At 47.0% G+C, this 23882-nt stretch overlaps 3 protein-coding genes across 4 annotated transcripts in view; 1 reads left to right on the top strand and 2 right to left on the bottom strand.

The window, feature by feature from the left end:
• Window positions 1-23882, top strand: part of LOC309562677 (uncharacterized protein) — a 420285-nt gene that overhangs the window by 252896 nt on the left and 143507 nt on the right. The window lies entirely within an intron of this gene.
• Window positions 1-23882, bottom strand: part of LOC309564435 (uncharacterized protein) — a gene marked incomplete at its 5' end in the record, with an annotated part of 253943 nt that overhangs the window by 157182 nt on the left and 72879 nt on the right. The window contains 2 exon segments of the mRNA XM_082269065.1: window positions 6719-7047; window positions 7468-7874. Coding sequence (XP_082125191.1) covers window positions 6719-7047; window positions 7468-7874 — 736 coding nt within the window.
• Window positions 1-23882, bottom strand: part of LOC309563916 (uncharacterized protein) — a gene marked incomplete at its 3' end in the record, with an annotated part of 182514 nt that overhangs the window by 154003 nt on the left and 4629 nt on the right. The window lies entirely within an intron of this gene.

Raw genomic sequence — 23882 nt, 5'->3', positions numbered from 1 at the left:
ACTAATGGCACTTTTCCACTGCAAGTACCGGCTCGGCTCCACTCGGCACTGCCTGGCCCAGCTCGGCTCAGTTTGCTTTTCCACTGCGTGGTACGAGTCGGCACCTTTCAGCACTGTATAGACTCTACTCGGCTCGGTTTGCTTTTCCACTAAGTAGTAAGTGGGTGGGATTACAACGATTCTCTGACCAATCAGTGGCTAGTAGTGACAAACAATCAATGCTGCATGCAAAGGATTGTGGGATATGGTATCGGTACGGCCTGCTTGGAACCCCAACCGAGGTGGTACTGTTTAAGCGAGCCGCACCGACGCCGTACCATGTAGTGGAAAAGCACCTCTGTACCAAACCGTATCGAACCGTTCTAACCCGTATTGTCAAGATATGAAGAGCCTATCATTATATATCGTTAAAGAGTCCCCTTTAATATACTAAAAAAATATATTCTTCTTAATGCTTAGAATTCTAGTTGGTATGTTTTAAATACTGTGTCTCATGTTGTCCCAGAGGATATGAAATGTTCTGCCAAAGATATGCTAAGATTCTCGGAAAGAGATGTTTATGAAAACAAGCCCTTTATTACCGTAAAATGTAAAAAGCCCCTAATCAATCATTTTTAATTGTCAGACTAACCTTTCACTCGACGTCATTGTCTCGGTCAAGATGACCGTATGTGTAATTAGACTGTATTGTGAAATCTTGTGTAATATTGTGAAACTTTGTGTAATCTGTAACTTGGGCTTGTGCCCGTTTATGTACTATAAAAGCTCTGTAACCAATGTAATCTGGGTCACACATCCGTTAAAGGATGGTGTGAACCGTTGTACGGCCGCCTGTATGGCGTATATTCTGAGTAAACATATGGAGACGAATGCAAACCTGATTGGCGTAGATGTCCCGTTATTTCAAGGCTCAAACTTAACATTTGAACTCAACAGTATCATGCGGTACCATGCAGTGGAAAAGCTCCAAACCGATCCGTACCATGCAGTGGAAACGCACCATAAGAGTTCTAAAAGTTTAGAGGTGAATGGGAGCAATGAGATGGGTCTTAGGTTGTTCGGGCTGGTGGGGTCCAGTGAGAGCTTTTTAAAAACGGGGGTGACCTGCGAATGCTTTAGAGCAGAGGGTAAGGTGCTAGTAGAGAGGGAGAGATTAAAGATGTGATTGAGAGAACATAGAAGAAGAGGGTGACCGTAGTAGTTGCGATGGAACAGGATCCAGGAGGACAATTGGTTAGGTGGGCATCTAAGCAAAGTTTGGTAGCCTCTTCAGTAGTAGCCGGTTCAAAAGAGCAGTGTTGACAAGGTATGTTGAGTGGGGAACATATCTGTACAGTTGAGGTGTCCTCACCAACTGCATCAATCTTGCTTTTGTAGATGGATTTTTTTTTTGTAGATCTGTATTGAACTTTTCTCTTTATTTTCGAAAACTCAATCAAATAGAATTTATAAAAAAAATAAAATAAATAATGGAGGCAGTGCGGACATTCATGGTACTACCATAGACATCACTACAGCATATACATTTTTTCCAGTTCTTGAATACATGTCTTATGAGGTAACAGAAGAACGTTGCATGGTAGAGAAAAATTGGAACTACTGCTATTTTATTCTCTAGGGTGTCTGCCTTCAGAAAATATATCATGTTTTTGGGGTTTTGTGTAATCTTCAGGCCGAAAATTAAACAGGTGTGTAAAAAAAACACACGTAAATACCTTGTGGCTATGTGGAATTTGGAGTGGCTCCATGTATCCTTAGAATATCGATTGACTCGTGTGTGGAAATGTACTTTCTAAACTCTATGACTCACTAATAACCCCCGAAAGGGCTGCTGGTAACTGGCTCCTCTATTCCTGCACAGCCAGGCAGCGTGCCTTTCTGCGGTTATGGGATGGCCCAACTTGACTTGAAGAACAGATGAGGAGAACTTCCTTCCTATGGACAGAGAAAGGATCCTAGACTGCTCTCCTTGCTAGAAACACCCAGTCTCTGGGATCAGTGGCAAAGTCCCTTACGGACCAGGAGCTCTCAGCCCCTTTGGAAAATATTTTCTACATTCTATATTTATATAAAATAATTGATGTGTCGAACTTTTGTTGGGTGCGATTTTTTTTATTCTTGGACCCAGGCAGCACAATATCTTGGGCCAGCCCTGCTGCGGAGACAAGTCGGGGGGTGGAGACAAGGTGGGGTGCCACAGCTGTAGGAGAGGTGTGAGGGCCACATTAAGTAGCCTGGTGGGCCGGATTTTGGCCGCGGTCCTTGTGTTTGACACATGTGCTGTAGAGCTTCCTTGTTTTCTTTTACAAATCAGAACATATGAATAACACACAATGAAACAAATCCTGAAGATATTGGGGGGTCAAAAGAAATTTATTGATATCTATACGTCGGCTGGACCAGCCTCTCTAGTAAATTATAACAAAGAATAATGAAGTGCAAAAGCCAAAGAGGCTCATTTGTGAAAGACAATTCCCAATAGCATACTGTAGGGCAGGGGTCTTCAAACTATGGCCCTCCAGTTGTTCAAACTATGGCCTTCCAGTTGTTCAAACTATGGCCCTCCAGTTGTTCAAACTATGGCCCTCCAGTTGTTCAAACTATGGCCCTCCAGTTGTTCAAACTATGGCCCTCCAGTTGTTCAAACTATGGCCTTCCAGTTGTTCAAACTATGGCCCTCCAGTTGTTCAAACTATGGCCCTCCAGCTGTTCAAACAGTGGCTTTCCAGTTGTTTAAACTATGGCCCTCCAGTTGTTCAAACTATGGCTTTCCAGTTGTTCAAACTATCGCCCTCCAGCTGTTCAAACAATGGCTTTCCAGTTGTTCAAACTATGGCTTTCCAGTTGTCCAAACTATGGCCCACCAGTTGTTCAAACTATGGCCTTCCAGTTGTTCAAACTATGGCCCACCAGTTGTTCAAACTATGGCCCACCAGTTGTTCAAACTATGGCCTTCCAGTTGTTCAAACTATGGCCCTCCAGTTGTTCAAACTATGGCTTTCCAGTTGTTCAAACTATGGCCCACCAGTTGTTCAAACTATGGCCCTCCAGTTGTTCAAACTATGGCCCTCCAGTTGTTCAAACTATGGCCCTCCAGCTGTTCAAACAGTGGCTTTCCAGTTGTTTAAACTATGGCCCTCCAGTTGTTCAAACTATGGCTTTCCAGTTGTTCAAACTATCGCCCTGCAGCTGTTTAAACCATGGCTTTCCAGTTGTTCAAACTATGGCTTTCCAGTTGTTCAAACTATGGCTTTCCAGTTGTCCAAACTATGGCCCACCAGTTGTTCAAACTATGGCCTTCCAGTTGTTCAAACTTTGGCTTTCCAGTTGTTCAAACTATGGCCTTCCAGTTGTTCAAACTATGGCCCTCCAGTTGTTCAAACTATGGCTTTCCAGTTGTTCAAACTATGGCCCACTAGTTGTTCAAACTATGGCTTTCCAGTTGTTTAAACTATGGCCCTCCAGTTGTTCAAACTATGGCTTTCCAGTTGTTCAAACTATCGCCCTCCAGCTGTTCAAACAATGGCTTTCCAGTTGTTCAAACTATGGCTTTCCAGTTGTCCAAACTATGGCCCACCAGTTGTTCAAACTATGGCCTTCCAGTTGTTCAAACTATGGCCCACCAGTTGTTCAAACTATGGCCCACCAGTTGTTCAAACTATGGCCTTCCAGTTGTTCAAACTATGGCCCTCCAGTTGTTCAAACTATGGCTTTCCAGTTGTTCAAACTATGGCCCACCAGTTGTTCAAACTATGGCCCTCCAGTTGTTCAAACTATGGCCCTCCAGTTGTTCAAACTATGGCCCTCCAGCTGTTCAAACAGTGGCTTTCCAGTTGTTTAAACTATGGCCCTCCAGTTGTTCAAACTATGGCTTTCCAGTTGTTCAAACTATCGCCCTCCAGCTGTTCAAACAATGGCTTTCCAGTTGTTCAAACTATGGCTTTCCAGTTGTTCAAACTATGGCTTTCCAGTTGTCCAAACTATGGCCCACCAGTTGTTCAAACTATGGCCTTCCAGTTGTTCAAACTATGGCCCACCAGTTGTTCAAACTATGGCCTTCCAGTTGTTCAAACTATGGCCCTCCAGTTGTTCAAACTATGGCTTTCCAGTTGTTCAAACTATGGCCCACCAGTTGTTCAAACTATGGCCCTCCAGTTGTTCAAACTATGGCTTTCCAGTTGTTCAAACTATGGCCCACCAGTTGTTCAAACTATGGCCCTCCAGTTGTTCAAACTATGGCTTTCCAGTTGTTCAAACTATGGCCCTCCAGTTGTTCAAACTATGGCCTTCCAGTTGTTCAAACTATGGCCCTCAAGTTGTTCAAACTATGGCTCTCCAGTTGTTCAGGAACTACAACTCCCATCATGCCTGGTCATGTCTGTGAATTTCAAGAGTCTTATAATGCCTCATGGGATGTGTAGTTCTGGAGGGCCGTAGTCTGAGGATCCCTGCTGTAGGTTATTCTCCCGAGTAAAGGGGGGAGGATTGCAGACATGTGCGGGGACGGACGGAAACATTCGTCTCGTTTCGGATAGATTTATTATGTTGCTAATTTTGTTTTTGTGGATTCGTTTTCGGAAAGTCGTTTCATTTTTTTTGTTTAGTTTATTAATTTTCTAAAGAATTCCAAATTTTTTTGGTACGATTCGAAAATTCAGGGCGGATCGACCGTTTCAAAATTCTATGTGAAGAATAACTGGTTGTAAAGGAGGGGGTCTAGGGATGCCGGCTGCCGAGTCCTTAACGACCAATGACTTATCAGTTGTCAGCGGGCTTCCCCACTGACAGCTGAAATGTAAACAAAAGAATGCCAGAAATAGAAAAGGAGCCTTCGACGAGGCCGGATTTTTCTTTTTTTTTTGGGTGCGGCGGGCCACGTGATTGGACGATGGATCTACATCGGGGGACATTGTTTTTTTGTTTTTTAATAAAGGATTTGTCAAAAACTTGTGGTCAGTCTTTATTCACTTTTTTGTGAATGGGTAGGCCATACTCATTCACATGTGGGGGGGGGGGGGGGGCAGGATCTGGGGGGCTTCCAGATTCCGATAAACCCCCCCCCTCCGCAGACACCCACAACCACCACCCAGGGTTGTGGGTAAGAGGCCATTGTCTCCATCAACATAAGGGACAAGTTGCTTTAGGTTGGCACCCCCCCCCATGTTCAGGGCATGTGTAATAGTATGGTTCAGGAGGTGGGGGGCACTCGCTCACCCCCCCTTGTCCTATTCCGATAAACCCCCTGCCCACAGACCCCCACAAGCACAGGCCACGGTTGTGGGGAAGAGGCCCTTGTCTCCATCAACATAAGGGACAAGTTGCTTTGGGGTGGCAACCCCCCCCCCCCATGTTCAGGGCATGTGTAATGGTATGGTTCAGGAGCTGGGGGGGGACTCGCTCATCCCCTTGTCCTATTCCGATAAACCCCCTGCCCACAGAACCCCACAACCACCGCCCAGGGTTGTGGGGAAGAGGCCCTTGTCTCCATCAACATAAGGGACAAGTTGCTTTGGGGTGGCACCCCCCCCCCTCCAGATTCTGGGCATGTGGAACGGTATGGTTCAGGAGGTGGGGGGCACTCACTCATCCCCCCTTGTCCTATTCAAATAAACCCCCCACCCATAGACCCCCACAACCACCACCCAGGGTTGTGGGGAAGAGGCCCTTGTCTCCATCAACATAAGGGACAAGTTGCTTTGGAGTGGCACCCCTATGTTCAGGGCATGTGGAATGGTATGGTTCAGGAGGTGGGGGGCACTCACTCATCCCCACTTGTCCTATTCCGATAAACCCCCCCCGCCCACAGACCCCCACAACCACCGTCCAGGGTTGTGGGGAAGAGGCCCTTGTCTCCATCAACATAAGGGACAAGTTGCTTTGGGCTGGCACCCCCCCTTGTTCAGGGCATGTGTAATGGTATGGTTCAGGAGGTGGGGGGCACTCGCTCACCCCCCCTTGTCCTATTCCGATAAACTCCCCGCCCACAGACCCCCCACAACCACCATCCAGGGTTGTGGGGAAGAGGCCCTTGTCTCCATCAACATAAGGAACAAGTTGCTTTGGGGTAGCACCCCCCCCCCTACAGATTCTGGGCATGTGGAACGGTATGGTTCAGGAGGTGGGGGGCACTCGCTCATCCCCCCCCTTCCCCTGTCCTGACCTGCCAGGCTGCATGCTCGAATAAGGGTCTGGTATGGATTTTGGGGGGGGGGGACCCCTCAGTTTTTTTATTTAAATAAAAATTATTTCAATTTTTTTGGGTACGGCGTCGCATGGTATCGCAAAAAACGGCCTGGTCATTAAGGGGCGGGGGTGGGTAAAACCTTTCCGGAGCTGAAGTATTTAAGCTGTTCTACACACAGAATCCGAATCGAGTCAACCGTTTTCTGATCTGAATTTGAATCGTTCCGAAAATTTGGAATCCATTAGAAAACGAATAAAGGAAATTCGTTACTATTTCATTCGGAGATTTAGATACGTTCGAAGTCTCCGAATCACCAAATTGAATTTTACATTCAAACCGAAGCGAATTGCACATGTCTAGAGCATTGGAGGATGTGCGGGAGTAGCAAAAAGTTCCATGGTAATCCTTAAACCTCTGCTGGGCCCATTATAAGCAACTCCCACACTCCCACTCATCTTAATGAAATCCTAACTTAAACCACTCCCCCATTAAATGACATCATAGTTGCATTATTTGGTGTGGATTCTCCGATGCCTCGTCAGATTTCCTTGGAGTGTAAAGCATTTCCCGCACTCCGAACACGAGAAGGGGCGCTCGCCCGTGTGAACTCTTTGGTGTCTAACAAGTTCATCATTTTGAATGAAACATTTCCCGCACTCCGCGCAAGAGAAAGGACGCTCGCCCGTGTGAATTCTCTGGTGCGTAAGAAGTGCAGATTTCCGCTTGAACCTTTTCCCGCATTCTGAACACGGGTAAGGCCGCTCGCCCGTGTGATATCTCTGATGGTTAAGAAGGTCTTCTTTCCAGGTGAAACACTTCCCGCACTCTGCACACGAGAAAGGCCGCTCGCCCGTGTGAATTCTCTGATGCGAAATAAGCTTTGACTTTTTTATGAAGCGTTTGCCACACTCTGAACACGAAAAAGGACGATCCCCAATGTGAATCTTCTGGTGTTCGCGCAGGTTTTCTTTTTGGGTGAAACATTTCCCACACTCTGTACATAAGAAAGGACGTTCACCCGTGTGAGTCCTCTGGTGTGTAACGAGCGCATTTCTCTGCTTGAAACTTTTCCCACACTGTAAACATGAGTAGGGTCGCTCACCCGTGTGACTTCTCTGATGTTTAACAAGGCCTTCTTTCTGAATGAAAGATTTCCCGCACTCTGAACATGGATAAGGATGCTCACCCGTGTGAATTCTCTGGTGTTTAAGAAGGTTTTGTTTGGTAGTGAAAGATTTCCCGCACTCTGAACATGAAAAAGGACGCTCACCCGTATGAATTACCTGGTGTCTAAGAAGTCTTCCTTTCAGAGGGAAACCTTTCCCACATTCTGAGCATGAATAGGGATACTTATCTGTGTGACTTTTCTTGTGTATACGGAGTTGCCCTTTTTGACTGAAACATTTCCCGCACTCAGAACATGAAAAAGGGCGCTCCCCGGTGTGAACTCTATAGTGATTAAGAAGGCTTTCTTTGATAACGTAACATTTCCCGCACTCCGAACACGAAAATGGACGTTCACCCGTGTGGGTTCTCTGGTGTATAAGAAGTCTTCCTTTGACGTCGAAACATTTCCCGCACTCTAAACAGGAAAAAGGATGCTTGCCTGTGTGACTTCTCTGGTGCACACGAAGGGAACTTTTCTGAGTGAAACATTTCCCACACTCTGGGCATGAAAATGGACTTTTACCTGAGGGTAGTGTTCTGTTTTTGATGTTAGATTTCTTGCATTTCTTGGAATCCATAGATGGCAATGAACCCTCTCCTGTGTGAACTCCACCACATGAAGAAGATTCCTTGGGATTGGATGGGTCGGTTGGTTGACCCCCACTGATAGATCTCAGTTGGATAGTATGGGGTTTAAAGGAAGGTTCCTCGGGATTAGAAGGATCTACTGATCTTAGATGGACAGCTGAAGTCATAGTATGGGGTTCATAGGAGGGTTCCTCAGTATTAGAAGGATCCGTTGATCTTAGATGGACATCTGAAGTCATAGTATGGGATTTATCAGAAGATTCCTCAGGATTAGAAGGATCCATTGACCCCTCCAGATGGTAAGGTCGGTGATGTGTGGTTGGAGTAATGGGATCTTCTCCTAGAGAACATGGTTTGATATCATCTTCTGCCTTGAAATCTGGAGATAAAATTGGATCTCCCTCCAAGTTATTCGAAACAAAGCGTCCATCTGTAAGACAACAATTTTTAAATAAAAATTCAAAAGAAAATCTAGTCTTGCGGTGCCTTGCGAAAGTATTCGGCCCCCTTGAACTTTTTGAACTTTTGCCACATTTCAGGCTTCAAACAAAAAGATATAAAACTGTAATTAGTGTTGAGCGAACACGGACTGTATTATTCGTGTTCGTACCGAATAATTGGATTTTTTTTACCCGAACACGGACATGGACACTTTACTGTATGTTCGGGTAAAAATCCGTGTTCGGTCGTTTTATTTCCGGGTTTTGCATGCTTTGGCGCTCTTTTCATGGCGGGCTTTCAACAGCCAATCAACAATCGTTTAACTGGTGTGCCTTAAGCCATCCCAGCCATGCCTGCAAATGTCTTAGTAGCTGTGATTGGCCGTCTGAAGCATGTGACCAAGTCTTTATAAGTTCGAGGCAGCCGCAGCGGCGTCATTATGCTGCTTATATCAGGGACAGAGCACACATCAACGTGCTGGCTGCTGATTAGGGAAAGATAGGCAGGAAAAAACCATTTGTGTCCGGATAGAATTGAGGGACAGGTCGGAGTGTTTAGGCAGGGCGAGTTGTAGGCATTTTAGGGATAGAGTCTGCTGAATTATAGGGTCAGTGTCTTCTACAAACTACAATCGATATTGCTGTGTGGGGGGTGGGGTGAATCTGCACTCAATCCTGATCTACGATCTCTTCTCAATCCTGTTAGGGACAGAGTCTGCTGAATTTTAGGGAAACTGTGTTCTACAAACTACAATCGATATTGCTGTGTGGTGTGGGATTGGAGATAGGCAGGTGTCAGTGATCCACATCCATTTTTCTGTGTGTGAGCTGCAGTGAACACAATCTTTTTGGGCTGCAGTGAACACAATCTTTTTGGGCTGCAGTGAACACAATCTTTTTGGGGTGCAGTGAACAAAATCTTTTTGGGGTGCAGTGAACACAATCCTTTTTGGTGTGCAGTGAACACAATCTTTGTGGGGTGCAGTGAACAAAATCCTTTGTGGGGTGCAGTGAACACAATCTTTTTGGGGTGCAGTGAACAAAATCCTTTTTGGGGTGCAGTGAACAACATCCTTTTTGGGGTGCAGTGAACACAATCTTTTTGGGGTGCAGTGAACAAAATCCTTTGTGGGGTGCAGTGAACACAATCTTTTTGGGGTGCAGTGAACACAATCTTTTTGGGGTGGAGTGAACAACATCCTTTTTGGGGTGCAGTGAACAAAATCCTTTTTGGGGTGCAGTGAACAAAATCATTTTTGGGGTGCAGTGAACACAATCTTTTTGGGGTGCAGTGAACACAATCTTTGTGGGGTGCAGTGAACACAATCTTTTTGGGGTGGAGTGAACAACATCCTTTTTGGGGTGCAGTGAACAACATCCTTTTTGGGGTGCAGTGAACACAATCTTTTTGGGGTGCAGTGAACACAATCTTTGTGGGGTACAGTGAACAGAATCTTTGTGGGGTGCAGTGAACACAATCTTTGGGGGGTACAGTGAACACAATCTTTTTGGGGTGCAGTGAACACAATCTTTGTGGGGTGCAGTGAACACAATCTTTTTGGGGTGGAGTGAACAAAATCATTTTTGGGGTGCAGTGAACAACATCCTTTTTGGGGTGCAGTGATCAAAATCCTTTTTGGGGTGCAGTGAACACAATCTTTTTGGGGTGCAGTGAACAAAATCCTTTGTGGGGTGCAGTGAACAGAATCTTTGTGGGGTGCAGTGAACACAATCTTTGGGGGGGTACAGTGAACACAATCTTTTTGGGGTGCAGTGAACACAATCTTTGTGGGGTACAGTGAACAGAATCTTTGTGGGGTGCAGTGAACACAATCTTTGGGGGGTACAGTGAACACAATCTTTTTGGGGTGCAGTGAACACAATCTTTGGGGGGTACAGTGAACACAATCTTTTTGGGGTGCAGTGAACACAATCTTTGTGGGGTGCAGTGAACACAATCTTTGGGGGGGTACAGTGAACACAATCTTTTTGGGGTGCAGTGAACAACATCCTTTTAGGGTGCAGTGAACACAATCTTTGTGGGGTGCAGTGAACAACATCCTTTTAGGGTGCAGTGAACACAATCTTTGTGGGGTACAGTGAACAGAATCTTTGTGGGGTGCAGTGAACACAATCTTTGGGGGGTACAGTGAACACAATCTTTGTGAGGTGCAGTGAACACAATCTTTGTGGGGTGCAGTGAACACAATCATTGTGGGGTGCAGTGAACTCAATCTTTGTGGGGTACAGTGAACACAATCTCATACTTCTGAAGATTTGAGGGTGCTGCCTGTTCCATACTCCCCCTACTCCTCATCTAGCCTTTTAGGGGTACAAACAATAGTAATTGGGGCCCAGTGTGGTTGTGTACGTGTGATATACATACACTTTTTTTGGATCATATTTTCTATTCCGCTATTTAATCAAAAACCTTTGGGGATCAGTTAAATTGGGGGAAAGTCTGTGTTGGTACGTGTGAGAGAGATCCACCTTTCCAAGTTGTTGGGGTTCATCTCATACTTCTGAAGGTTTGAGGGTGCTGCCTGTTCCATACCCCCCCTACTCCTCATCTAGCCTTTTAGGGGTACAAACAATAGTAATTGGGGCCTAGTGTGGTTGTGTACGTGTGATATACATACACTTTTTTTGGATCATATTTTCTATTCCGCTATTTAATCAAAAACCTTTGGGGATCAGTTAAATTGGGGGATAGTCTGTGTTGGTACGTGTGAGAGAGATCCACCTTTCCAAGTTGTTGGGGTTCATCTCATACTTCTGAAGGTTTGAGGGTGCTGCCTGTTCCATACCCCCCCTACTCCTCATCTAGCCTTTTAGGGGTACAAACAATAGTAATTGGGGCCTAGTGTGGTTGTGTACGTGTGATATACATACACTTTTTTTGGATCATATTTTCTATTCCGCTATTTAATCAAAAACCTTTGGGGATCAGTTAAATTGGGGGATAGTCTGTGTTGGTACGTGTGAGAGAGATCCACCTTTCCAAGTTGTTGGGGTTCATCTCATACTTCTGAAGGTTTGAGGGTGCTGCCTGTTCCATACCCCCCCTACTCCTCATCTAGCCTTTTAGGGGTACAAACAATAGTAATTGGGGCCTAGTGTGGTTGTGTACGTGTGATATACATACACTTTTTTTGGATCATATTTTCTATTCCGCTATTTAATCAAAAACCTTTGGGGATCAGTTAAATTGGAGGATAGTCTGTGTTGGTACGTGTGAGAGAGATCCACCTTTCCAAGTTGTTGGGGTTCATCTCATACTTCTGAAGGTTTGAGGGTGCTGCCTGTTCCATACTCCCCCTACTCCTAGCCTTTTAGGGGTACAAACAATAGTAATTGGGGCCTAGTGTGGTTGTGTACGTGTGATATACATACAGTTTTTTTGGATCATATTTTCTATTCCGCTATTTAATCAAAAACCTTTGGGGATCAGTTAAATTGGGGGATAGTCTGTGTTGGTACGTGTGAGAGAGATCCACCTTTCCAAGTTTTTGGGGTTCATCTCATACTTCTGAAGATTTGAGGGTGCTGCCTGTTCCATACCCCCCCTACTCCTCATCTAGCCTTTTAGGGGTACAAACAATAGTAATTGGGGCCTAGTGTGGTTGTGTACGTGTGATATACATACACTTTTTTTGGATCATATTTTCTATTCCGCTATTTAATCAAAAACCTTTGGGGATCAGTTAAATTGGGGGATAGTCTGTGTTGGTACGTGTGAGAGAGATCCACCTTTCCAAGTTGTTGGGGTTCATCTCATACTTCAGAGGGTTTGAGGGTGCTGCCTGTTCCATACTCCCCCTACTCCTAGCCTTTTAGGGGTACAAACAATAGTAATTGGGGCCTAGTGTGGTTGTGTACGTGTGATATACATACACTTTTTTTGGATCATATTTTCTATTCCGCTATTTAATCAAAAACCTTTGGGGATCAGTTAAATTGGGGGATAGTCTGTGTTGGTACGTGTGAGAGAGATCCACCTTTCCAAGTTTTTGGGGTTCATCTCATACTACTGAAGATTTGAGGGTGCTGCCTGTTCCATACTCCTCCTCCTACTGCTCAACCATCCTTTTAGGGGTACAAACAATAGTAGTTGGGGCCTAGTGTGGTGGTGTACGTGCGAGATACATACACTTTCTTTTTGATCATATTTTCTATTCCGCTATTCAATTAAAACCTTTGGGGATCAATTCAATTGCGGGATAGTCTGTGTCGGTACGTGTGAGATCCACCTTTCCAAGTTTTTGGGGTTCATCTCATACTTCTGAAGATTTGAGGGTGCTGCCTGTTCCATACTCCTCCTCCTACTCCTCATCCATCCTTTTAGGGGTACAAACAATAGTAATTGGGGCCTAGTGTGGTTGTGTACGTGCGAGATACATACACTTTTTTTGATCATATTTCCTATTCCGCTATTCAATAAAAACCTTTGAGGATCAATTGAATTGCGGGATAGTCTGTGTCGGTACGTGTGAGATCCACCTTTCCAAGTTTTTGGGGTTCATCTCATACTTCTGAAGATTTGAGGGTGCTGCCTGTTCCATACTCCTCCTCCTACTCCTCATCCATCCTTTTAGGGGTACAAACAATAGTAATTGGGGCCTAGTGTGGTTGTGTACGTGCGAGATACATACACTTTTTTTGATCATATTTCCTATTCCGCTATTCAATAAAAACCTTTGAGGATCAATTGAATTGCGGGATAGTCTGTGTCGGTACGTGTGAGATCCACCTTTCCAAGTTTTTGGGGTTCATCTCATACTTCTGAAGATTTGAGGGTGCTGTCTGTTCCATACTCCTCCTACTCCTCATCCATCCTTTTAGGGGTAGAAACAATAGTAATTGGGGCCTAGTGTGGTTTTGTACGTGCGAGATACATACACTTTTTTGGATCATATTTCCTATTCCGCTATTCAATAAAAACCTTTCTAGGGCAAGATCTTAAATTACAGAAATATGAGGAGACCGTCAAATAAGGGCCGTGGCCTGGGTCGTGGTGCTGCTGGTAGAGCTCCTGTTGCAAGGAGAGGACGTGGTCGATCTGTGCCAGCTACACGCACAAGTGAAACACCTTCCTCAAGTGTGAGTAGGCGACAGAACCTGCATCAGTATTTGGTAGGGCATCAAACGCCCCTAGAAGTGATGAGGCCAGAACAAGTTGAGGCGATAGTAGATTGGTTTGCTGCTGACAGTGCCTCCAGTTCCTTCACATTGTCTCCCACCCAGTCTACTGCAGAAAGGTCAGAGTTGGCACCTGCAGCCAATGTCCAACCGTCTTTCACCTCACCCCCTTGCAAATCAGGCCAGCAGTCTGAGCCCCAAGCCATACAGCAGTCTCTTATTCTTTTAGAGGACTCTGTCAGCAGGGTTTCCCAGGGCCATCCGCCTAGCCCTGCCCCAGAAGTGGAAGAGATTGAGTGCAGCGATGCCCAACCACTTATTTCTCAAGATGAGTACATGCAAGGATCATCGCAGCACGTCTCCGATGATGACGAAACGCAGGTGCCAACTGCTGCGGCGTTCAGCATTGTGGAGACCGACAAGGAGGGCAGGGGTGAAGACTGGGTGGAAGATGATGTGGAGGACGATGAGGTCCTCGACCCCACATGGAATGAACGTCATGCAGGTGACCTGAGTAGTTTGGAGGAAGAGGCGGTGGTCGCACAGAGCCACCAGCACAGCAGAAGAGGGAGCAGGGTGCAGAAGCGGAGCGGCCGTGCCCTAGACACTACGCCCGCTACTGCCCAACGCAGCAAGGGAACGAGCGCACCAAAGTCAGCTCAAAGGAGTTCTCTAGCGTGGAAGTTCTTTAGAAAATGTGCTGATGACAGGACACGAGTGGTTTGCACCCTGTGCAATCAGAGCTTGAAGCGAGGCATAAACCTTCTCAACCTGAGCACAACCTGCATGATCAGGCATCTAAGTGCAAAGCACGAGCTGCAGTGGAGTACACACCTTCAAAACCAAGAAACGTCTCTGGCTCATCCTGCTTCCTCTTCTGCTGCAGTCTCGGCCGCTCCAGCCACATCTGTAGTGATACCGGCACCTGCCACCCCGCAAACAGACGATCTGTCAGCAACACCACCACCTGGGTCACCAACAACCATCTCCACAATGTCCCGTGGAAGCGTTCAGCTTTCCATCTCCCAAACACTTGAGAGGAAGAGGAAGTACCCCCCTACCCACCCGCGATCCCTGGCCCTGAATGCCAGCATTTCAAAATTATTGGCCTTTGAAATGCTGTCATTCCGTCTGGTGGAGACGCACAGTTTTAAAAACCTTATGTCGGTGGCTGTCCCACAGTACGTCGTGCCCAGCCGCCACTACTTTTCCAGGCAAGCCATCCCTTCCCTGCACAACCAAGTGGGGGAAAATATCAGGTGTGCACTGCGCAACGCCATCTGTGCCAAGGTCCACCTAACTACGGATACGTGGACCAGTAAGCACGGTCAGGGGCGTTATATCTCCCTAACGGCACACTGGGTAAATGCAGTGGCGGATGGGCCTGAGGCGGATAGCAATTTGGCGCATGTCCTTCCACCACCGAGGATTGCAGGGCGCTTCAGTTTGCCTCCTGTTCCTAACTCCTCCTACTCCGCTTCCTCATCCTCTACCGCCTCCTCATCCGGACAGCGTAACACCTTCACCACCAACTTCAGCACGGCCAGGGGTAAACGACAGCAGGCAGTTTTACAACTTGCCTGTTTGGGGGACAAACCACACACCGCGCAGGAGTTGTGGAGGAGCATGGAACAGCAGACAAATGAGTGGTTGCTGCCAGCGAGCCTCAAGCCCGGCCTGGTGGTGTGCGATAACGGGCGAAATCTCATAGCAGCTCTGGGCCTAGCCGGTTTGACGCACATCCCTTGCCTGGCGCATGTGCTGAATTTGGTGGTGCAGAGGTTCCTTAAAAACTACCCCGATATGTCAGAGCTGCTGCAGAAAGTGCGGGCCGTTTGTGCGCACTTTCTGCGTTCTCACCCTGCTGCTGCTCGCCTGGCAGCGCTGCAGCGTAACTTCGGCCTTCCCGCTCACCGCCTCATATGCGACGTGCCCACAAGGTGGAACTCCACCTTGCACATGCTGGAAAGACTGTGCGAGCAGCAGCAGGCCATAGTGGAGTTTCAGCTGCAGCACGCACGCGTGAGTCGCTCTGCGGAACAGCACCACTTCACCACCAATAACTGGGCCTCCATGCGAGACCTGTGTGCCTTGTTGCGCTGTTTTGAGTACTCCACCAACATGGCCAGTGGCAATGACGCCGTTCTCAGCTTAACTATCCCACTTCTATGCCTCCTTGAAAAAACAATTCGGGCGATGATGGAAGAGGATGTGGCACAGGATGAGGAGGAGGAGGAGGATGAAGAGGTAACATTTCCAAGGCTTTCAGGGCAGTCATTCGCAAGGGGCTCCGAGGGTGGGTTCCTGCACACGCAAACGCCAGGGACGCAATTGTCCAGCAGGGGCACAGTTCTGGAGGATGAGGAGGATGAGGAGGAGGAGGAGCTGGAGGAGGAGATGGAACCATGTTCACAGCAGGGTGGCACCCAGGCCAGCTCATGGCCATCACTGGTGCGTGGCTGGGGGGATACAGAGGACACGGACGATACACCTCCCACAGAGGACAGCCTTTCGTTGCCTCTGGGCAGCCTGGCACACATGAGCGATTACATGCTGCAGTGTCTCCACAACGACCGCCGAGTTGCCCACATTCTAACTTGTGCTGATTACTGGGTGGCCACGCTGCTGGATCCCCGTTACAAGGACAACGTACCGTCCTTAATTCACTCACTGGAGCGCGATCGCAAGATGCGCGAGTACAAGCGCACGCTGGTAGACGCCATGCTGCTGGCATTCCCATCTGACAGCGGGGCCACAGTGGAAGCACAAGGCAGAGGAGGAGGAGGAGGAGGTCGCCAACGCAACCAGGGCACCGCCAGCACCTCAGAAGGCAGGGTTAGCATGGCCGAAATGTGGAAAAGCTTTGTCAGCACGCCACAACAAACAGCAGCACCAGCAGCTCAGATGGAACGTCTTAGCAGGAGGCAGCATTTTACCAACATGGTGGAGCAGTATGTGTGCACACGCCTACATGTAGTGAATGACGGGTCTGCCCCCTTCAACTTCTGGGTCTCCAAATTGGGCACATGGCCTGAGCTTGCCCTTTACGCCTTGGAGGTGCTGGCGTGCCCTGCAGCCAGTGTATTATCTGAACGGGTATTTAGCACGGCTGGGGGCGTTATAACAGACAAGCGCAGCCGCCTGTCCAGAGACAATGTGGACAAGCTCACGTTCATTAAAATGAACCAGGCATGGATCCCACGGGACTTTTCCGTACCTTATGCAGAATAGCAATGGATACCGACCTTACCCACCCATTGTTCCATTTTTGCTCTTTCTCACTCTTTTGGGGTGTACCCTCATTTAAAATTTTTGAAAAGAAGCAGTGTTGGCTACCTCGTCCTCCTCCTCAGGGCCAGATTAATGTAGGGGCTATTGGAGCTGCAGCTCCAGGCCCCTACCTTTTATATAGGCCCCGGGTTGGCCATATTCACTGTTACCGCTCTTCTGTCACTTGTAAACACAGAAGTCTGGCTTCTATGCTCGCTTCCCCAGGCAGCACCCTCAGAACCTCCCCACACAGCGTGAAGGCCGGACAAGGAGGGACAGTTGGCGATGCATGGATGTGTTTATGGGCTTCAGAGACAGCATCCCATGTTGAATTAGGCATGCATGGCTGCACCCTTCCTCCTCTGGGTGCATGGCAAGGCACGGCCCTTAAGGCCCTTCAAAATCCTCAGCACCAAGCCCATGATGCTGTTAATCCGGCCCTGGTCCTCCTCCACCGCCGCTTCCACCTACACCGCCCATAGGTGTGCGCAGCCTATTGCATTAAGGTGTGCACCCCAAAGTTGAAATACACATGCATGTGTTTGCCAGCAGGGAGAGTAATGTATCGGGGCCATGTACCTGTAGGCAAGGAGAAATAGAGCAGAGCAGGTCCCAGGGAGATCTTTCCCATCTCCTCACTGGCAATGCTATGTGCCCTAGGTGATTAGGGTGTGCCCAGGCACACCCAGCACACCCTGTGCGCACGCCTATGTCACCGCCACATCCACCACCACCTCAACCTCCCTCCTACTCCATATGGGCCTCGTCCTTCAGAGATGAAGAAGAACATTGTTTTATTTTTCTGTTTTTTTTTGTTGTTTTAAGTTATTTCCCTATCCACATTTGTTTGCAGAGCACTTGCCATGCTCTTAATTACGTTTTGCTGCCATTTGCAGCACTCTAGCCCTTTCCTTTGGTGTTTTAGAGCCATTTTAGTGCCTTAAAGTTCGGGTCCCCATTGACTTCAATGGGGTTCGGTGTCCGGGAAAAGTTCGGTAAAAGTCCGGGACACGGACCCGGACTTTTTTTTAAAGTTCGGCCGAACCCGTCGAACACGGACATCTAGGTGTCCGCTCAACCCTAACTGTAATCTTTTGTGAAGAATCAACAACAAGTGGGACACAATCATGAAGTGGAATGAAATTTATTGGATATTTCAAACTTTTTTTAACAAATAAAATACTGAAAAATTGGGCGTGCAAAATTATTCAGCCCCCTTAAGTTAATACTTTGTAGCTCCACCTTTTGCTGCGATTACAGCTGTAAGTCGCTTGGGGTATGTCTCTATCAGTTTTGCACATCGAGAGACTGAAATTTTTGCCCATTCCTCCTAGCAAAACAGCTCGAGCTCAGTGAGGTTGGATGGAGAGCGTTTGTGAACAGCAGTTTTCAGTTCTTTCCACAGATTCTCGATTGGATTCAGGTCTGGACTTTGACTTGGCCATTGTAACACCTGGATATGTTTATTTGTGAACCATTCCATTGTAGATTTTGCTTTATGTTTTGGATCATTGTCTTGTTGGAAGACAAATCTCCATCCCAGTCTCAGGTCTTTTGCAGACTCCATCAGGTTTTCTTCCAGAATGGTCCTGTATTTGGCTCCATCCTTCCCATCAATTTTAACCATCTTCCCTGTCCCTGCTGAAGAAAAGCAGGCCCAAACCACGATGCTGCCACCACCATGTTTGACAGTGGGGATGGTGTGTTCAGGGTGATGAGCTGTGTTGCTTTTACGCCAAACATAACGTTTTGCATTGTTGCCAAAAAAGTTTGATTTTGGTTTCATCTGACCAGAGCACCTTCTTCCACATGTTTGGTGAGTCTCCCAGGTGGCTTGTGGCAAACTTTAAACAACAATTTTTATGGATATCTTTAAGAAATGGCTTTCTTCTTGCCACTCTTCCATAAAGGTCAGATTTGTGCAGTATACGACTGATTGTTGTCCTATGGACAGAGTCTCCCACCTCAGCTGTAGATCTCTGCAGTTCATCCAGAGTGATCATGGGCCTCTTGGCTGCATCTCTGATCAGTCTTCTCCTTGTATGAGCTGAAAGTTTAGAGGGATGGCCAGGTCTTCGTAGATTTGCAGTGGTCTGATACTCCTTCCACTTCAATATTATCGCTTGCACAGTGCTCCTTGGGATGTTTAAAGCTTGGGAAATCTTTTTGTATCCAAATCCGGCTTTAAACTTCTCCACAACAGTATCTCGGACCTGCCTGGTGTGTTCCTTGTTCTTCATGATGCTCTCTGCGCTTTAATTGGACCTCTGAGACTATCACAGTGCAGGTGCATTTATACGGAGACTTGATTACACACAGGTGGATTCTATTTATCATCATTAATCATTTAGGTCAACATTGGATCATTCAGAGATCCTCACTGAACTTCTGGAGAGAGTTTGCTGCACTGAAAGTAAAGGGGCTGAATAATTTTACACGCCCAATTTTTCAGTTTTTTATTTGTTAGAAATATCCAATAAATTTCATTCCACTTCATGATTGTGTCCCACTTGTTGTTGATTCTTCACAAAAAATTTAAGTTTTATATCTTTAGGTTTGAAGCCTGAAATGTGGCAAAAGGTCGCAAAGTTCAAGGGGGCCGAATACTTTCGCAAGGCACTGTATATTCAGGGGTCATATATGTTGGTCCACCTCTAAGAAGACTCTCGGAGCTCCAGGATGGAATTGGGTGCAATAATTACACCAGACTATGAATACAAAACAGATAAAAGGACACAACACACCCAAACCACACTGGGTAACATTCGTGACAGCAGAGATGGACCTTCCTCCACTTCATTTATTGGAAACATTACTACATACTGAAGAATGGAGATGTTTAATACTTACTTGTGTCCATATGTAGAGAAGATTCCTCTGGTTTATGGTCCATAATCATCTCCACCTCCTCCATAGACTGCTGATTTCCACTCAACAACCTCTCTTCTTCTTCCTCTTTAACCTCAACTTTGATGCATTTTCGTTCTTCACCCTAAACCCCAAAGATGACAGAGCACATTTTATACAAGGAACAAGAGATTACGAAGAAGAATGTCTACTCATAGAACGATTTTTGAGGGTTTTTTTTTTTTTGGCCAGAGGGATGGAGGACACTGAATGGAAGCCAGTGGAGGGATTGGCAGAGAGGGGTGGAGGACACTGAATGGAGGCCAGTGGAGAGATTGGCAGGAAGGGGTGGAGGACACTGAATGGAGGTCAGTGGAGGGATTGGCAGAGAGGGGTGGAGGACACTGAATGGAGACCAGTTGAAGGATTGGCAGAGAGAAGTGAATGATACTGAATGGAGGCCAGTGGAGGGATGGGCAGAGATGAGTGGAAAACACTAAATGGAGACCAGTTGAGGGATTGGCAAAGAGGGGTGGAGGACACTGAATGGAAGCCATTGGAGGGACTGGCAGAGAGGGGTGGAGGACACTGAATGAAAGCCAGTGGAGAGACTGGCAGAGAGGGGTGGAGGACACTGAATGGAAGCCAGTGGAGAGACTGGAAGAAAGGGTGGAGAACACTGAATGGAAGCCATTGGAGATACTTGCAGAGAGGGGTGGAGGACACTGAATGGAAGCCAGTGGAGGGATTGACAGAGAGGGGTGGAGGACACTGAATGAAAGCCAGTGGAGGGATTGGCAGAGAAGGGTGGAGGACACTGAATGGAAGCCAGTGGAGGGATTGGCAGAGAGGGGTGGAGGACACTGAATGGAAGTCAGTGGAGGGATTGGCAGAGAGGGGTGGAGGACACTGAATGGAGACCAGTTGAAGGATTGGCAGAGAGGGGTAGAGAACACTGGATGGAGACCAGTTGAGGGATTGGCAGACAGGGGTGGAGGACACTGAATGGAAGCCATTGGAGGGACTAGCAGAGAAGGGTTGAGGACACTGAATGGAAGCCATTGGAGGGACTGGCAGAGAGAAGTGGAGGAAAATGAATGGAAGCCAATGGAGGGACTGGCAGAGAGGGGTAGCAGACCCTGAACGGTTGGTGAGGTGGATGAGTCTGGCAGTAGCATTCATCATGGACTGAAGGGGAGGATAACCTATGTAAAAATGGTACGCCAATGAGAGGGCAGTTGCAGTAGTGAGAAAAAACCAGGGAGTGAATTTGAAACTTTGTGGGGTCATCCGTTAGTAAGGGGCGTATTTAGGAGATTGAGGTGGCAAGCTTTGATCATTCTCCAGTTTTAGTAAATTAACCCTTATAGGTCAAAAATCCTACCCTGAGTGGAAATGTCAACTCTGAAGGTCCTAGGGCAGTAGTTTGGTTGTCAGGTACCCCCAACAGGTCATGCTTTTAGGATTATTGTTCATGGCTTAGTATTTGTAAAAACTATTTTTTCTAAGGGAAATTTCAAAAACATGGCCTGCTGGGGGTACTTGAGGAATTGAGTCAGGAAATACTGTATTAGGGGGGCAAGGAGGTGCTTTTCTTGCCCAGTTTTATCTACCTGATCATTCTTTGTATTAATATTATCTTCCTGGGTTGAATCCTTGGAATACAGAGGACTTCTTTCCTCCGTAGACTGCTGAGCTCCGCTAACAAACATCTCTTCTTCTTGTTTTACCTCAACTTTGATGTCCTTCAGTTCTGCATCCTAAAGCCCAAAGATGATAGAACATATAAATATAAAGAAACGAGATGGCCTGGGTCCTATGTCATATCAGAGCTTAGAATACATTTTTAGACCTACGTGCTCAGTCCCGTCTACCTGATCATGGTGAGGGATGGTGTGATCTACCTGAGCATTCTCTGTATAGTCGTTATGTTCCTGGGGGGAATCCTGGCAATACAGAGGACAACCCTCCTCCACAGACTGCTGAGCTTCACTATCAAACGTCTCTTCTTCTTTTACCTCAACTTTGATGTCCTTCAGTTCTTCACCCTAAATCCCAAAGATGATAAAACATAGAAATATAAAGAAACAAGAGATGGGCTGGCTCCTATGTCATTGTGAGGGATGGTGTGATCTACCAGATAATTCTCTGTAGAGTAAAGCCCCGTACACACAGTAAGAAATTTGGAAGGGAAGTTTCGTCCGACGACCGATTTGCCGATTTTTGGATTGTTAGTATGGTGCTTTCGACAGCCGACTCCGACTTTTCGGCTGACAAAATCCTGATGCGCAGGCTATAAAATTTTTGTTGCCCGTAATACAACGTCCGATTTTCATCTCATTAGTACAGATTTCGACGGAAAAAAATCTTAAGTGCAAGACTAGGCATGCTCAGAAACTAAAGAACACCTACAAACAGTGGCGGCCGGTGTATATGGGGCGCAGGGGCGCCGCCCCCTCAATCTACATGCAGGGTGCCGGATGCATGGAGCTTAATGGGGATTTTTTTTTTTTAACATCACCTGATAAGAGCCAGAGGCTCTAATAGGGCGATGCAAAGGGTGGAGCCGGGGCGCAGATCAGTGCGTCCCGACTCCACCCATTGTGTGACAATAGCGAATGAAAATTCGCTATTGCCACACCGATCCTCCTCCTGGCCAATCAGGAAGCGCGTCCGATACGCGCTTCCTGATTGGCCGCAAGGCAAACCCCTTGCCATTGGCCGAGGAGGCTCGTGACCGGAAGTACTCGTGGAGACGCGCCGGGGGACAGAGTGAGGAAAAGCCGCCGCTGCCGGGACTGAAGAGGAAGCCGCCGCCAGGTAAGTGCATTGGTCTGGGGGGGGGGGGGGAGCCCACACTGCATTGAGGGAGACATGCTGTGGCGCTCTGCAATGATTGGGGACAATGCTGTGGCGCTCTGCAATGATTGGGGACAATGCTGTGGCGCTCTGCAATGAATGGGGACAAAGCTGTGGCGCTCTGCAATGATTGGGGACAATGCTGTGGCGCTCTGCAATGATTGGGGACAATGCTGTAGCGCTCTGCAATGATTGGGGACAATGCTGTGGCGCTCTGCAATGAATGGGGACAAAGCTGTGGCGCTCTGCAATGATTGGGGACAATGCTGTGGCGCTCTGCAATGATTGGGGACAATGCTGTGGCACTCTGCAATGATTGGGGACAATGCTGTGGCACTCTGCATTGATTGGGGGCACGCTGGTCACTCATTTTTCTGTTTGCGCCCCCCCAAAAATTTTGAGCACCAGCCGCCACTGCATACAAAGCAATCCAACACAAGACATCACTTCTGAAGTAAAATTCTGTCGTACGGGAAAATTCATAGGAAAAAAACCTCTTCACTTTCCACATCAGACTAGCATGCCACAAAAAACGGACGACAGATCGTTCGATAATCTGATCGTGTGTATGGGGCTTTATGTTCCAGGGTGGAATCCCAGGCATACAGAGGACAACCCTCCTCCATATACCGCTGATCTCCACTCGCCAATGTCTGTTTTTCTTCTTTTACCTCAACTTCCATCAGTTCTTCACCCTAAACCCCAAAGATTATAGAATACATTTAAAGAAAGAAACAAGGAATGCAATAGTTTAGGCTATATTTTAGGTCTAATCTACCTGATGATGGTGAGGGATGGTGTGATCTTCCTGTGTGGAATCCCGGGAATACAGAGGACGGGGACATCTCTCTGGTGGGTTCCCATTACTGGATCCATCTGTAGGAAACACACACACTGACTGAATACATTGTTTCTATGTGTTTATCAGATGATGGGGGATCTAGGTGGATCCTCCGTACTGCTCTCTCCTTTACAATAAAGTCTCCTCTTACCCGGTGATGTGAGGGGCGGCTGATTCTCCATCATGACGTCCTTGTAGGGATCCTTGTGTCCTTCTAAAGACTCCCAGAATCCTCCTCACCTCCCTCCAATGTATACAGAACACTCAACGCCAAGAATTATCTGTATTATACTGGGATGAATAATGTCCGCTCCGTAGTTCTGACACCTCCGACTGCTTCTTCTACTACATTATAGACATTATTAATATCACTGAAAGTAAACCCGGAAATATTTGAAGCATCTAAAAAGTAAACAAAAGTGTGGCTTCAGTTGGAATTTTTTAGGAAAGTATAAAAAAAAAATTATTTGTAACTATTTTTTATTTGTCATCATCTGCTGGACATAAAAGACGTCACAGTGACTATGGAGGAAGAGGACGGACGGAC

The sequence above is a fragment of the Pelophylax lessonae genome (assembly GCF_965119305.1).
Source record: "Pelophylax lessonae genome assembly, chromosome: 9".
Lineage (NCBI taxonomy): Eukaryota > Metazoa > Chordata > Amphibia > Anura > Ranidae > Pelophylax > Pelophylax lessonae.
The sequence above is the reverse complement of the archived record's forward strand: the minus strand, read 5'-3'. Positions and strand labels throughout refer to the sequence as shown.